This window comes from Nanorana parkeri, unplaced genomic scaffold, assembly GCF_000935625.1.
Source record: "Nanorana parkeri isolate BGI_ZX_2015 unplaced genomic scaffold, ASM93562v1 scaffold147, whole genome shotgun sequence".
Lineage (NCBI taxonomy): Eukaryota > Metazoa > Chordata > Amphibia > Anura > Dicroglossidae > Nanorana > Nanorana parkeri.
The window spans coordinates 1-17157 of NW_017306415.1; the positions used below are offsets into that span (position 1 = coordinate 1).

Consider the following 17157-nt stretch of genomic DNA (forward strand, 5'->3'; position numbering starts at 1 on the left):
CACTCTGTCCATCTCTATATATTCTATTTCTGTGTTATCCAAGAATTTATTAAAAATGTCTTGTACTGACCTTCAGAGCTCTTCTGACCCCACTGTCTCTGGTGTTCCTCTTATCTTGATGTTATTCCTGCGGTGTCGATCTTCCAGGTCATCAACAAGTGATCTCAGAGTCTGGAGTTGATTATGGTACTCTTTCATTCCCCCACACACAGCTGAGTACCCTGTCAGTATCTGTGGGACCACTGCTTCCAATGCCTCTGTCCTTTCATGGAATTTCTGAAAGCTAATCCGGATCTCTCTCATTTCCCTCTTATGTAATTCTTCTATGCGTTGAAGCATTGTTTCAATATCTTTCTTAGTGGGAAGTTGAGAGAGGTATTTCCCCATAGCACCATGCAGTTCCATCTCCATAACTTCACTGCCTGATTCTGATAATCCATCACAGCCCGTCTGCCCAGTCTCACTGCTTAACGGAGAGACACTGGCAGGTGAAATCACTCTCCCATCCTCACCGACCTCGGGCTGTTTTTGCGGCGTGCATGCTGACTCCTCTGCTCCCTGTTTGTTGAAATATGTTCCGATGTTTGTTCTAGTCGCCAACTGGGAGGGTTGAATTATCTCCCGGGTTTTTTTCTTTTTACTGCTCTTCTTCATTCTGCTGGTATGTCAGCGGACCAATGCGAGCGGAGCAGGCAGTCAAAGGAAAAAATAAAAATAAAATTGATAGCAGGCTGATGCTAGTAGAGCGGGTACAGAGACTCCAAGACGACCGCTGATTAGTCCGACCGAGGCAGCTACAGGATCTACGAGGCACTGGCTAGTTGATGTGGATGTAGCAGGTGCAGGAGCTCAAAGCACACACATCCTCACTCACTCATGGGTTAGCCACACCCCACTTGATCAGAGCTTCCGTATCCTCTAGTTTTAGTCAAAATACTAACCAGGAACTAGTATTTTTTTAACAAGGTCATCAAGTTTCCTATAAGGCTAATAAAACTAAACTCTCAGCTTACAACTTAAAGGCTAGTTGAACCCTTTTCGAAAATTGCAACCATCATCTCAATGTTATACCTGTCAGAATGCCTCACTGCCACTTATATAAGCTGTCCACTGCCAGTAATCGGCAGCTAAGGATACCTGTCATTTTGGAACACCCTGTGGGTATTATATTTTAACAGTTCAGTCTGGCTTTAATACTCAGGTAAAAAATATATACACTGAATGTCCACTGAATGTCTTTTTTCAGGACACCTACTAAATTAACAAACAGCCAGTAAATCAAGTGGCAGACACTCAATACACATTGCATACATATATAGCCAAGACGTTCAGCCATAGTTCAAACAAAAGAATGGCAAGAATGACATTTAAGCAACTTTGACTTAGCAATGATCACTTGTGCCATGGGTGATGGTTGCAGCATCTTACATACTGCTGACCTTCTGTGACATATGCGTTATAGTCTTCTGGAGTTTAAAGAGCATGGCAGTTTTGTAGGAGCAAAGATTTGGTTTACTAAGATTGCATGCATAACATCCTTCATCACAATGGTGTGCAGAAGGACATCAAACACAAATAGGGCTATGAAAAAAAAGGATAAGGTGTTTGGAGAAGGCAGAAGAAGTGAACAGGCCAAAAAAGCTAATTTGGAAAAATTCTCCAATTCAGCTCACTTTCCAAATCAGCTATGTTGCATTAGATTGTTCTCTTCTCCTGTCTTCTCCAAACTCTTCACCCTTTTCTGAATAACCCTGAAAATGTTATACCTTGAAGAGGATGGCTCACAGCAGCAGAAGACCTCACTGGGTTTCACTCTTCATAGTGAAGAACAGGAAAATGAACCTATGCTTGCTTACTTGAACCATTAACGATGGATAGAAACAAGGTTTAGTGGTCTGCAAATTGTTGACTCGGAATTCAGTGTACACAACATCAATGTATGGATCCATCCTGTCTACTTCCAGCAGTTGGGGCAACTATTAATGGTGTTATGTTGTTGAGAATTCAGGCCACCCATTTCCACTGGCTGCTTTCAGTAGCATAATGCATCATTAAGCATGAACCATTTCGGTCTTTGTCCGATAACATGACATTGACATCACTTTACCCCAAAAGCCTCCACAGTCCACAAAGCTCAATCTAATAAATCACTTTTGGGAAAAGGTGGAAATATTGACATAAACAGCAGTGAGAAGCCTGCCGGAGGTTCGGCTCAGCTGATCCAGATGTTGGATCGGCTGAGTCGAACTCCTTCTGCACTTCGGGTCAGCCGAACATGCTGAGCATGTTCGGCTGATCCGAATCCACACGAAGCAAGCCGATGTACGGCTGATTTCAGCCGATATACGTCTGAAATCAGCTGTACCAGCCTGAAGTGAATAGCCGAACAGTGTTCGGCTCACTTCACTTCTGATCGGTCATTCACTCGGCTGCCCTCGGCAGCTTTGTGAATAGACCCCTATGGATCAAAATCCGTAAGGAACTCTTGCAACACCTTTTTGGATCCATGCTGACAAGGATTTAGACTGCTCTGAAGGCAGATTTAGGTCCTATCCAGCAGTTGTTAGGTATACCTAAAAAGTGGTTGTAGAGTATATGTCATCTGTTTACCTGCCAAAAGATTTGTAACATAATGTGCAGCCAGTGTTGTCATCCAGGAAGCCCTGCCAGATTGCAAAGTTGTGCAATTGTGCATAGATTGCATAGTGCCTGCATAGTTCCTACTGCAACTAAACTATACAGCTTGGTCAAGAACCCTCCCACAGGCTGTTTTCTCCTATCTGCAATCTCCCATTGTTAGAGTAATAGCAACACAGTGCAATCTGATTGTCCCTCACTGCTTGCCCTCCTTCACCCATTCTTGGTTCTGGTGTGTAGAGGATTACTGCAAGCTAATAAAAATTTAATTCATGTACTTATACTGGTGTTTAAATGTAAGGATTTTTAAAAATTAAATACAACTTGAATAAATTGTGGTATATTTATTCAGCTCAAATTCAGCAAATCAAACATGAAAAGTTCTCTTTATTGTGATTCATGTAACACTCTGTGCTCTTCGTCTTAAAAAGCTGGTCACTCAGCTAGCCTAATCTCAGTAATATTTAATTCTTGTCACTGGTTCACTAGCCCTCTGTAAGCCAATATCATCTTCACCCACCCACACACACTGAACACAAAAGCATGGCTACACAGAAGGGAAACATGGGACAGAAGGCTGAAGTTCTGGTTACAAGTCTTGTGATAAACATGCTTAATCTGGCTGCATGGTCTTTAAGAAAATTAAATAGATTTTTGTTGGTGTATTTTTTTTGGTTCTGCACGGTTTAAAAGAAAGACACACTGCACATACAGTACTTTTGGTACTGTACCTTGAGGTCTGAATTGTAGTTTCAAGTTAAATACATTAGACAAACCTTGTCTTACTTCGGTCTGTTTTTCATTTGAACTGCAGTGCCAGTCCTACATTTTGCCTTCCTGTAGTCGGCTGTCACAGTCCCCCTGTGAGTGCAGCAGTCTATCTTTGGCTGTCCAATATGACTTCTGCTTTATCACATACTGTTCTCCAAACACTAACCAGCCCAAAATTCAGCTCCCCTGCAGCGGGCCAAAGGCAAAGACCTCTGCTCTCACACAAATCGCAGCAGCCTTCATCTTTGGCCTTCTGCAAGGGAGTTGAATTTCGAGATAGTGCTACTTAATCGAATAGTCAGTAGCATGACACTTGAAAACTAAATCGTTTGTCTAATGTGTTTAGCTTGAAACAACTTTCAGGCTTAAGTTTAAACAGATGCTTGCCTATTTATTATTTTTATCTTGTCTATTTATTATTTAAAAAAGAAGGAAAAGAATGTAAATTAACTTAAAATAGAATAGGATAGATAGATAGATAGATAGATAGATAGATAGATAGATAGATAGATAGATTGATAGATAAGCAGCCTATATATACACTAATAAACACAAAATTAAAAGGCCACTTCAATAAACTTTCAGAATTGTAAAAGTAAAGCACATTTTTATTTGAAGAAATGTTGCTTCGTGACTTTCCTGAAGTCCGAATTGTTCTATAAAAGTATAACATGATTAAAAAAAAACACAAAACAAAGCCTATTCATCTGTTTAAGTCTATTTACAAAAAAAAAAAGAGTACTTTCATAACCATAAATACGTTTGTCATGTCATCACAGAACGTGACGCGTATAGCAACAACTTTTAGTATATATACATAGACCACATTGGGACTGCTGAGAAGAGAAACTTTCAAAATCCCACAGATCAAATGTGGTGCTGATCTGCATTGATGAAGTGGAATACAGAAGCAATATTTTGACAAGAAAAAAAAGAAATGATTCCTGCATGGATATGTAAAAACATTGAGGTAATTTGTAAATATGGATGTAATGTTTACAACATCAATGTTATCATTTCTATGTTTATGTATATGTTATGTGCCACGTTTGCTGCTTCAGGTGCCTCTAGCTGCATTTTCCTTTTTACTAACCTGTATGTGAAATAACGTATTCATAGTACATTAGTGTTGCATCTAATGGGTGGAATATGATTCAAGTGTAAAGGTGCTTAAAGTGCACAAACACTTTTTGGGCTTTGGTAACCATCCACAACAGCTCTTGAAAGCCATATACATACCTGTCCCTGCTCGGCCTGCTTGGTGCCCATCTCTGCTCATCTCAGCCAAGTCTATGGCTATCAAGGGCTGTTGAAGATGGGCTTAGGTGCCTAATAAATGTAAGTGCATTTTTAAAGCTCCTGTAACTAGAAAAACCTGGGAGCTTTCATGTTAGCATGTTGTGGAATAAGAATGTTAGCATGTTGTGGAATAAGAAGCAGCTGAGGAATTTCCATGTAAATTGGAAGTTCTCTTTAAATGCATAAGTCAGTAGAGGTATGTCAAGAGTGGAAAGGCACATATCACCAGAATACAGCTGGATAAATGTGCTCTAGATTGCTCCACCAATGATAGAAAATGGGAGAAATAAATAAGTGACTCACAACTATGGGGAAAACACATTTAATATGATACAAGATTCGGAAAGCAACTCCCCTTCCCTGGATTGCACTTCCAAAACGCTACCATCTTTATAAATAGTGTAATAGTCCCTGATTGTAAGTCACTGATTCATTTGATTCTGTCTAAACAGCAGATTTATCATTTAATGGTCTACAATATATTTGCCAGATTTGATTATCCATGTACGTATCCAAATCTGACAAATGCAGCTATTAGACACTACAATAGGTGCCTGTAGATGATAAGTAGGTGACAGTAGAGTTGGTTGTACAATAATAATGATAATGGATGTAGCCATCTAACACCATCCAATCACTGCTGGCTAGATACTAATCAGATGGATCATCCTTGCCCCACACACAAGGTGATTTTCTCGACATTAGACTTATCTGTCACTCTTTTTCAGATGAGATTGTGCGATTTCATGAATACATTAAGCAAAGTTGTACAGCACCTTTCGCCAAAATGTTTTTCTGGTCACAACAATATGGTTTAGAACTAAAAGTAAAAAGAGGAAAAAACATGGTGGTCAAGCTTAAAAGCTTTATAAAAGTGCAAAATTAGTTTACTAATTCCAGTGGTTAGAAAATAAAATATATAATAGTGGGGATATAATTATCTGTGGTGTTTAAACATTTGACACATATGAGCCCAAATAGTGAAAAAAGAAAAAAGTGTAAAAACATCAAATTTTATGAAATATTAATTGTCAAGTATCTTATTGAAGTGACTTTGAAGACGCCGTTGCCCATATTGTGATAAGCAGAAAATCTATTGGATGCACTGGAATGTCAAGTGCCACAGTCACTGTTTAGAGTTTCAGCTTTTGCTAAAGTATATTTGTTCTAATCAGAAGAAAGAGGGAACGAGGCACTGCCTTCCATATCCAAGTTTGTATTTGTTTCCCCAGAATAATCCTTTGCTGGTCTGGCTTTTTTATTTTCATGGTCTTCAGAATCATCTAAGTGATCCACAGTGGAGATATTTTTTACCTGGTGAGCCGAGAAGTCAATGGGAAGATACACCTGGTCTTGAAATATATCTTCATTTACAAGACGACGTTGCTGAATTTCTCTAGGGGTATGACTAAAAGTCTGCATGTCCAAATTCATTTTGGATTCTAACTCTGCAAGTCCATTTCCACTGAAGTCCACATCATAAGTGTCTAAAGAAACTTGATCAGTCTGTCTTTCGGTTTTACTATAGCTCCAGTGTGCCTGGTTCTTTACTTTCTCCGCTGGGAGATTGTTTTCAAGTTTTTTCTTGTGATTAAATATCACTGTGCTCAAATTTGCTTCTGTTTTAGGTTCCCTTTCTTCCGCAGCTACACCACTAAATTCATCTTCAGAGTCAGCAGAGGACATTTCCACCAGAGCTGACGCATCAGAGGATGCATAAGTTCGTTCATCCGCAGTTGAATTTGCCATAACTTTTTTAGGGATATTGTTCAGCAGTGCAAAAACTCTATCTACATCCTTCAAGTAATTCGCCCAATCATCAGGACTAAGTCTATACTTGTTTCTGTAGCCATACAAGCTTTCATTAACACTGTACAGATCTTCCAGTCCTTTCCAGTCAACATCCTCTGTGAAATTGGGCAGGTTAACCTTCCCATCCGTCCCATAGCTGTCCCCTGTAACAATATAGATGGCATAGGTCATTGGGTTCTGGTTTTAATTCAATGTTTTACTTGCTCACACAAAATCTATTTAAAATGATATGTTAAAATGAATAACATTAAATACAATGATGTTAAAGTGTGTTTTGTGTCAAAGATTTTCCATTCAGTAAACAGAATTAATATTTACAGTCCATCCAAACAAAGTATAAGCATAGGAAACCCCTCACCGCAAAAAGCACGAGTAATAAACCTAACATATGCCATTTATAGCCAAATGCTGCCTAAAGTGAATATATAATTTGTCCAGGCAGGGCAAAACTACAAGCTTACTTTATTGGTGTCCCCACCATACCATCCACACACCACCTCATTTAGCCACCAGAAGCAGAGACAGGACCATTAAGCTCAAGCTGGAACTTACAAAAGGCTGAGGACTCTTTCCCACCCTATGGTATAGTGCTTGGTGGCTAATCAAAGCATAAGCACTGTCACATGGGAAGAAGGGGAGTGAGTCACATGTTCTTCATACCTAGAAGTATTGGGATTTGTCTTTGCTCTGAGCTCCAAACAGTGTATGGAAAGCGGAGTAAAGGAGGGTAAGCATAATGTATGCTGCTGTTAGGGCTGACATTAAAGTAAATGCTTTGCTTTGTCCTCCATGGAATAAACACAGATTCACTTTCAGGCCACCACCAGAAACAATACAGAAGAACAAAACAGCCTACCATAAGTGTATTTATTATAAAATATATTTTACAAAGCTTTGTTTATTACACACTACTTATTAAATGTGATCATATGTGAATCTGCCATGTTGGAACACTTTTATAAAGCTAAAATTAAATGGTAATGCCAACTAAAACTGGTATATCTGGGCTCACAGAAGCTTAATCATGCATTACATTATTATAGTTCATAGAAACTCCAGTGATGAGATATGTCCACCAGAATAATTTCTTGTCTACACAGTTCTTTAAAATATAAGAAGGCATTAGTTGATAAAACACATTGGTCACACCTAAAATTTAAATATCTATCTTGTGTGGAGTTGCAAATGTTTAACTCCTCGTAAACACTAGCAGTATGTATTTGCCATACGGTAGTAGTTTGTCTTGTCCTTTAAATTAGGAATTATTTTCTATAGAGTAAAGTGAGGTAGATCTGTGTTAATGTAATGGATGTTTGAGGTGTGGACAGGTACATTTATTTACACACTTTAGGAAAGCTGGCCATACACTATGTGAATTTTGGCCAGTTCATGATGAACAAGCCAAAATTCACACAGTGGGTGCCACTGTCGGAACATCATCTGCAAGGTCCACTCGGGTATTCTGACAGCAACCGGCAGCTGCTGTCAGAATGTGATGAAAACAGAAGGGGATTCCTCCATTCACGCACATAAGTGTAAAAGGAGGAATCTGTTATATTTCCTTCGTTCAGCCTGCAGGTTGAACGAAGAAAATATAATAGTGAATGGCCAGCTTTAGTTAAGTCCAGGTTTACTTCACACTACACTACAGTATATTGGGCTCATTATCTCAGCTGTACTGGCTCAGATCTTCTGTAAAAATTACCTTATTTAATGAAAATTGGTTGCTAAAAGCAGTAGCAATGAGGATGCAAATAAGATGCCACCAAAGTATTTTATTATTTTGAATAGAGCTCCTATCAATTTTTTTTGTACATTTATGTCCCAGTAGGAAGAATTGGGAAGAATTTCCACTTACAGATCGCTAAAAAGTTCACTAGTATGAGTGGCAACTTATCTGAGAGGCAGATATTGCTCATTTCTCAAGAAACCCATAGCAACCTTTGGATGAACCCTGGGGTTCCACAGGACTCTGGTTAAGAAGGGTTGGATTTGAGTATAGATTCAAATAGACAGGCTTTGTTAACTGCGTTTCAAAAGTCAGACATTTCAGTTCACCTTAAAATTCATTTTATTTTATGAAGTGTGCACCTGATGTGCTTTGCTTTGTGGCAGTTCTTATGAGGCTTCATCACCAAAAACATATGCATTCCAGTAGTGCTGCAATCAACTGCAAAGCAGACTGACAGAAAACAAGCCCTTCTATACAACAAGGGCTATTATGAATATTGTTAACGCAAGCCCACCACTAGAGAAGTATGGAGCCTGCCACTGTTGTCCTTTCCTTCTGAAAATGCTAGTTCCTTTTCGGTGATGGTGACCCTTTTGTTTCAATATAACAAGTCATTGATACAGAGCAAGTGATACAGAGCAAGTGATACAGAGCAAGTATGCAGATAAGGATGCCTGACACTTCTGTGACTTTCCTAATTCTCAAAACTGTTCTGATTTGGTCACTCAAGGTATTAAGGTCAACAAGAGCCAGGCAACTAGCACTTTCAGAAGGGAGTCAGCTATATTTTTCTCAAAACTGGTTATCGTTAAGGAGCACTAGGCGCGTACAAAAATCCACCCTTTTATCCACACTTTTATATTCATCCAGTAATCAATTAATTTGTATTCTAACAGTGTCATCCTTTTGACTTCCTATGCGCCCTTGCACACACTTTTACAGAAGGGGAGGTTAAGCACTATGAGCCTTCCAGACCCCATTGCATTGCATAAAGCTGTTTAAGCTTATTACTGAGAAGAGCACAGGGAGGACCTTAGAAATATGGTGATTCCTAGTCTAATGAGTGTGTGATTGAGCTGTAAATATTGAATAGTTGTCTTCTTGCTATGCAGTATGGCAGGGGTTAAGTGTATGTGTAATTATAAGTGTGGCTGCACAGAAATAAATACTTTGGCAGATAAAACGGCTCAAAGATATGTATTTTATGTGTGTATATGTGTGCTTGGCTATAGTTCTGCTCTAAATCTTTTTTTAAATTTATTAACCAAAACAAAGAAAGGATCTCTGGCAGCTCAATCAGGTAAGGTCCTCTGGGTAAGTATAGCTATATTAAACTTAAGTGGCAGGTGGAATGCATACAATGTAAAAAATGTTGTCTGCGTACAGGGAAAACTTCTACAGTGCGTCATAACCACAATAATGCTACTCTCCAGGCAGATGTTTTGTGATTTTCGTATCAAAGTGTCAAACTTCAGACATGCAGATTTACTCAGAGCAGTTTCTGGAAGTGCAGAGCTTTAAAAAATTTACCCTGGAGCAAATTTATAATAGAAGTTATGCAAGTGTCTCATCTGGAGCAAAATCGCTGGTAATTACTACAAACACAAAAGAACAAATGGGAGTTTTTTGTTTAGGCAAAGATATAAGCTCCTTCTTTTAATATTTTTATATACAATTATTATTTAACCACTGTGACAGAGGCCACATGATATATATAGTAACAGAGTAAGGTAGGAATTGAGGAAAAAGTGACATCAACTTAAGACACCTTAAAGTGCACTGAAGGGATGCTGAAGCAAGCGCTATTTGGCAAACGTTAAGTGTCATTGCAACTTGATGAATCAGGCAGAATGAGTGCATCAGGGGAGCAAAACTGGTAAACCTTTTTCATCATTCAGAAGAAGTAAAGCTTCTGGCTAAATTAGGAGCTCAATATTCCATTACAATGGGCAGTTCGCAGGCCTTCTACTGTAAAAGTCAACGTACGGCTGGCTAACTTAAAAAGAACCAGTCACATCAAAAATAATGCAGGAATGTTAATAATCAGGCTTTAATTATTATTATTATTATGCAGCCTCATGTTTAAAATACTTAATTCATCCCCATATTTAGTGTCTGACATGCCAGGTTGTGTTAGGTCACCTGACAGTTAGGTCCTGTTATCTGTCTCCCACCTCCTGAGAGTACATAACAATGTAATAACAAGCTTTGTTGTTATAAACCACTATAGGGCTCTATTATTTGACACTGCTGTGTACTCTGTGTACCTGGGTGACAATGTGTGAGGTCAGACAGTTGACAAATGCCAGACTTCAGGTGACCTTTGACCACCTGATTCTCAAACTAAAATAAATATAAAAATAGAAATATTTTGTAAATAATCCTGCACATGACTAAATATTCAGGTACTTGCATACTCCCTACTGTGATAGGTTGTTTTCAATGGGCAACTAGCCTAACGTCTAAACATATAGCTGAAACACAAGCCTGAACTGTTTTAGTTTGATGGGAACATATCATAAACAGGGTGACTATACAGTGACAGTTATATATCTTGTCCTCATTGGCTGCTGATAATCTACTAATTTATGGGCAACCTAAAACCAACTGTTAAATGAATAAAGGGTTGAAAAATTCAGTAGCGCGAGCAGAAAAAAATTGCCGTCTGGAGACGGCAACCCGCAGATGTAGCAGTGCCATCCGTCCGTTTTTTTACTACGGGCGGACGGCAAGAGGTTAACATACCATTTTATATCTCTATACGTTGTTTCATGCATTTTGCAAAGCGTCAAAGGGCACTACACATGTACGTCATTATGAAATACCAATATAAGGAGATGCAAAAAATACTGTACACATATCACAATCACAAAGAAAACACAATGTGCAGGCTTTCTTATGAGTGGCGCATCAACTGAAACATTGTGTGAATCGGATGTTGAAAAATCACAAGTGGCAAGCATGAAATGAGATGTATGAGCTCTTGCTTTGAAGATGAGATGGAGTGAATCATGGCAGCCGGACACCACTGACCAATACGAGGGAACCATGGTTAGAAGTTGCATGCACCAAAAGCTATGCCATGAGCCACATGACAGAATACACACATTAGTCAGAATGGGCTGGATCATGCAATTATTCGGGAAGAAGCCGCTGGAAAGGATAAATAAGAAAAAGAGAATATACCTGTGTGGATCATAGGTTCGTCCATCTTTACTTCCTGATATAGGAAAATACAAGAGTATTGGTTGTTAACTTCTAGAAGAGAAATCATTCACCATATACTAGATTGCAAAGTCTTCTTAAAAGATGGTTAAGGTGTACCTATCACTGAAATGATTAATTCTTCAGTTATTATATTATTTTTATCAGGTACTTAAAGGGGTCAGTCCACCCATAACTGATTCATCATCTTTTTGTAGATGCTAGAGAGCCAAACAATGTGACAGATGGTTTTTTTTCTTGGGGACTCTATTGGTCAGGTGCCAGAGCTCCTAGTTCTGCACACCTGTAGCGGCTATTATAAGCGTTTCCATTCTCCCTGCTGGATTTTTAGTTAATTTTAGAGAATGCACAAAGAGATGCTGGGACAGGCAAATGTAAGGGAACACCCAGACTGCCAGGTGGACAGGAAGGAGTCAAGAATTATGGCAGGAAGATTATTCTTCTGGACTATCCAAGACCTAAAGAAAAGTCCACCAGGCTTAACCTATTACTAAAATATCACTTTTGGGTGGACTGGGCCTTTATTTCTGTGCTTGATAATATGCAATGGGGATTATTTACCATATTGTCTAAAATAAAAACTGTGTTCCTCCAAAGCAACTAATCCAATTCAGCTTAAATTGCAAATGATTTTCCCTTTACAAGTTTGTCACTATAGGGCAACACAGGCAGTTCTGGTTTTAAACAGATTGATAAATTAAGGATAGTGTAATGTCACTTCTGATTGTGGCCATACCCTCAGCCTTAAGGTGCCCATACACCTTACGATTATCGGACAAAACTTTTCGTCTGATGATCGAATAGTCGTACGATTTTCGTACGGCAGCCCCATCCTGCCCCGATGATCGCAAGATTAATTTAGCCGTAATTAACGAAAAGCACCTGGACGAAATGCGGTAATTGATTTGACCGAAACGCCAGCAACCTTACGAAAACCGTACGATCTAGCAAAGTTTTCAAACATGCTTGACTGTCAAAAGTCGTACGATTGTACAGTAATGTCGGTCGGACACTGCAATGCACACATGTGATTATCGGACGAAAAGTCGAAAATCGTCCGATAATCATAAGGTGTATGGGCACCTTCAGACAGCTCTGTGAGACAATTAAGGCTGCAGTCAGACCAGACTGGTGAGTTGGAATTCTTGGCAGGTGTTGCCATTTGCTTTCCCTGATGTAGCCCGGGTGGCACGCTTCAGCAGAGGCTCAGGGTATAGGACTATTTTGAACTGGTTTTCAACTACATATAGTGGATTTGCCTATTGGAAACTATTGGTGTACTAAGACCTAACTTGACCAGAAAGAGCTGGCATGCTCACCTTTACCACAAAATAGGCACCACCACTATATAAATGTAAAGCTCTTTGTAAGTGGCTTTAATGCTTGGGTTTTCATAGCTTGTAGAAACAAATAGTGTAATTTAAGATATTCATGTGGATTGTTCTCATTTTCAATAAGCCAGTAATATGCAGTACCTGCAAACATAAAATTAGTGACCAGCAAACTGTCTTTTACTAAGTACGGCTGATATTAGAAGACGTACGGGCTGTGTGAGGGGTAAGCAGGTTAGTTAGCAGCCCCTGGCTACAGTCATTCTAGTAGTTGTTAGCTCAGAAGCCAATGCTGTAAATAAGCTTTGCTGTTTGTCTTGACTTGTTATTATTAAACCTGTAGGAAAAAATTGGTCAGGCCAGAAAGTTATTATTCAGCAATTAGATTTTTTCGCATTTAGACATTTTTATATTCCAGCTGCTGTAAATAAATAGGATGGTGTAGCAATTTTTTTTTCTGTTAGCACATATTAAAGGTGTCTTCAAAAAGTCTTATATGCTAGTCACAGAATCTATTTGGAAACCATACAGGCTGATGTGAAAAATTACCTGTTTCTAGCCCTTTCGGCCTTGGGTTGCACTGGCGGTGACCTTGACAGCTTCTAAACTCCATCAGCTGTATGTGAAGCTGATTCAGAATTCCTCTTTCCACAGTATGTACAGCATTTTTGAGCTGTGGGGAATTCAATGATTTACACAAATAAGTCGTTAGTAATGGTTCAAAGGGCTTAAACTGATGAGATCAATACATTGCACTATGTAATGATATATGCAAATATGGACGGCAGTTATAAACCACCTTGGCCATTGTTACGCCACCTTTCCTATCATCATATATCTGCAAGGCCACACAGTAAACAAGACTTCTATAAAAGTTAACTGTACATAGTACATATCATTGGAGTTAAAGGAGAACTATGGGGTAAAGGCTTTTCCCCTTAGTTCTCCTAAGGGTAACGGGAGGACAAAAACTAGCGTCCTCCCGTCACCCAAAGCTCAGTATACCGCGAGCTACAGCTCGGGGTATACTGAGACGCCGCAGCCGGAACGGATCCCGACAATTCTGTCTGGATCCACCCAGATGCGTGAATGAAAGCTTGCTCTGCCTATCTAGAGGTAGAGCCAGCTGTACCCGCCCCCTCCCCCGTCAGCGCTGGAGGATCGGACAGGGGAGGGGGGGTAATCTCTCCAGGGAGCCGTGAGTGACAGTCACGGCTCTCTGCACGAATAGATGGAGAAGTAAGCGCCGGTATGTGTTTGCTCACTTCCCGTTCTACTGAGCCGACCTGTGATAGTTTCATTGTCACAGGTCGGCTCAGATCACGAGGCTGAGTGAAAATCACTCGCCTCATAATTCTCCTTTAACTAAACCTGCATACTTGAAACAAGAGGAGGCTCTGCGGTTCTGGACCACAGACTTTAGGATCACATACACAACCATATAATCTTGTCATTGCAAATAACGTTTTCCTGTATGTTGGAAATTCTCTGTGCAGATACTTTAAGTAAACCTGTACTGAAAGATATGTGTGCTCCTAGTGCAGACTTTATTTGGAGATGCTATTTGTCTGGCTGTCCCTGACATGAATGCTTCCTTAGCCATTGGGGTTGATTTACTAAAGGCAAATATGCCGTTCACTTTGCAAGAGAATTTGCAGGTGCAGGGGATGTTTTCCTTAACTTAGAGGTGAAATTTCACTTTACAAAGAATACTCAATCATCTGCAAGGAAAATGGAAAAACAGTAGCTTTCAAATACAGTATGCATTTTATCTATGTACTCAACTGTTTGCCTGGAGTTTAGCTTTAACATTTTGAGGCACCAATTCTACACTAAGTTTCATTGAAATTTCCCAAATTCCCCCCAACATGGTGATAATGAGTGAAGTATGGTAAAGGGGAGCTGTACCATCATCAGTTTCCACTCCCTGCGGAAGCTCCCAACACAGCAGGTGTCTGACTCCAAAAAGCCAAACTATTAGGTTTTAATAATTACTAGTAATAGGTTGCTGCTTGAATCAGTTCCATGGAAGGGTATTATTGGCCAATGGCTTGGTCCCCTAAGGATAACTGCAACATGTTACTAAATATTTGAATACATTTGTGTGTTTACCTGGTAGGGGTCAATGTTCATATCAAAGTACTCCAAGAAACCCGTGGCAAATTCACAAAACAGAAAATTGTGAGTCTCGTTGATTGTTCTCAAACACCAGTATGTGTTATTATTGGAGCTGGTACAGGTACAGAAGGACCCCACTGTGAAGAAACAGACTGCATTCAATCTTTTCTAAGGGTTACAAGGAAAAATGTACAGTTTAACAGTTCACTAGTTAGACATTTATAAGACGTGTGCATGTATAAGGTCTATAGTTTGATATGGTCATCATGCAGAACATACATCAGTCAATGTGGTCAGCGACATAATCACAACACTCATAAGTGTCAACTTTCCAAATTATAACTAAAATTGTAACTACAGCAGACTTTACATGACAAACATATGCAGGAAAAAACATTGACCTGCATTTGGGGTCTCACAGGACCCTTATAAGCTTGATGACATAGGATGCTTTGTCATCTAGCAATAGCGGATTTTACCTTTTACATTTGTTCCCTTTGCTTCTCACACAGATGGGATTATTGTAATGGGAACTCTATGATCTTAATGTGATTTATCTTTTGCTTGGCTTCATGTGAGGAGCAATTTAAAGAAGTGCCCTCATGGGATTGTGGCACCTACATCCATCATGTTATTGTTCTTATGGGGTTTACCTCAGACTGGACAAATCTTAGAAGCCAGGTAGCCAATGCCCCTTAAAAACCACAGTTGGCGCCTAAAGTTTAAGGTTTACTCTAGCTGTTTTCAATGGAGCTGGCTCCTAAAAAAAATCCTGCTGGCTCATCAGCTGGAGAGACTGTCTCCTGAATTCCATACTAATTTGTCCACCCCTGAAAGCTCTATCATAATGTGTGCTGTTTGCATGTGTGCTTATTTGTGGTACTGGCTTTCTCTCTTAGTTGTTTATAGGAATGGCTGAGAGCTGGTACTGGGTATATTAAGGTATTTGGTTATATTTTTGGTTCATGGTTTGTTTAATAAAGCTATAGTGATGTTTAAAAAAAAATATTTAAATCCCAACAATGGTCTGCTGGCAAGCTTTTGCCACACTTCTGTATTGTGTCTTTTTTAAAAAGGTAATTAATGTCACAATTGTTAATAGTTTTGGTGGGTTTAGTGGTGTCTACAATTCCATAAAAATATGTATGCACAAGCTATTATATAAAGCTGGCTATGGCATCATGCCATTATTGACTGGCTTGGGGCTTGATTTACATTTTCTGTATGAGGCCTTAGATGCTTAATTATTTCCACTGTGAAGGGAAGCATGTCCTGAAAGAAATATAGAGGCCATAGAGCCATGCTTGTGAAAAAAGCTAGTTGCTGGCCTGTCATGCCGATTTATTGGCCTCAATACGTTCCAAATAATTGATCTGGACCTGGTGTGAAAGACAGAAATACTGACTTTGGTGGCTTCATGCGTCAGTGACAGATGGTATTAAAGCCAGAGACAGCTAAACAAGTCCAATTTTCAGAAGGCAAGCACTGACAGCCTCCACATTCACTCAGTACAACTTTCCTTTAAACTGCTACTATTGTACTGGAGTGGCTGCATATACATGCCTGTGTTTCCTATATATATATGTATATATATATACACACTGTACATATATACACACACACATAAACACACACTCTTGTTAAATGCAGAAATATTTTAACTCAGATATTATCCTAGTCGTATTTACATTGGCATTACAGTCAGTAATAGCACGGCCTTCATTTCCCTAATTTCTTCTTTTAATTAAGTCCATGTAAAGTATACACACTCTGTACAACCATTTCTGGAAAAAAGTTTATCACAAGACATTTTAATCCCAGCAGTTCTGCTGTGTTTAATTAAAGAAGGGTTTAAGCAACAAGTCACATGAACCGTGTAACAGAAAGCTGAACTCTGCAGCTAGAGCAGCATACAGACCTCATTAATATATCAAAGTGCATCTATACCCAAAACTTGTTTTTTTTAGTTTTGGATTGAATGGGGAAAGGATTAGAACCCCTGTCAAGCGTTACAGCTATCTGGGGCTCCATTTGAGATATTTCCCTGCACTTTCTGTTCTGGAGAGAATGTTTTACCAGACTGGAAGTAAGGGAAAATCTGCAAAAGGGAAACAAACAACGATAAAAAACTGAGAGAGGTGCTAGCATCCTGTACATAACTTAAAAAATATATTTTGTCTGCTTTGCTGTTAGAGAGATTTTCCATCACTTCCTGTCCTGGGGGGGGGGGGG

At 39.3% G+C, this 17157-nt stretch overlaps 1 protein-coding gene across 2 annotated transcripts in view; it reads right to left on the reverse strand.

Moving 5' to 3' along the window:
• Positions 1 to 5460: 5460 nt before the first annotated feature.
• Positions 5461 to 17157, reverse strand: part of SULF1 (sulfatase 1) — a 96920-nt gene continuing 85223 nt past the window's right edge. Inside the window, exons 17-20 of one of the 2 annotated variants that reach the window (XM_018554231.1) lie at positions 14920 to 15062; positions 13357 to 13480; positions 11438 to 11471; positions 6548 to 6662 (exon numbers count right to left, since the gene is read on the reverse strand). In XM_018554231.1, coding sequence (XP_018409733.1) covers positions 6632 to 6662; positions 11438 to 11471; positions 13357 to 13480; positions 14920 to 15062 — 332 coding nt within the window. In that variant the 3' untranslated portion in view covers positions 6548 to 6631. Of the gene's footprint in view, positions 6663 to 11437; positions 11472 to 13356; positions 13481 to 14919; positions 15063 to 17157 lie in introns of both variants that reach the window. The other variant, XM_018554230.1, reaches the window with a different exon arrangement.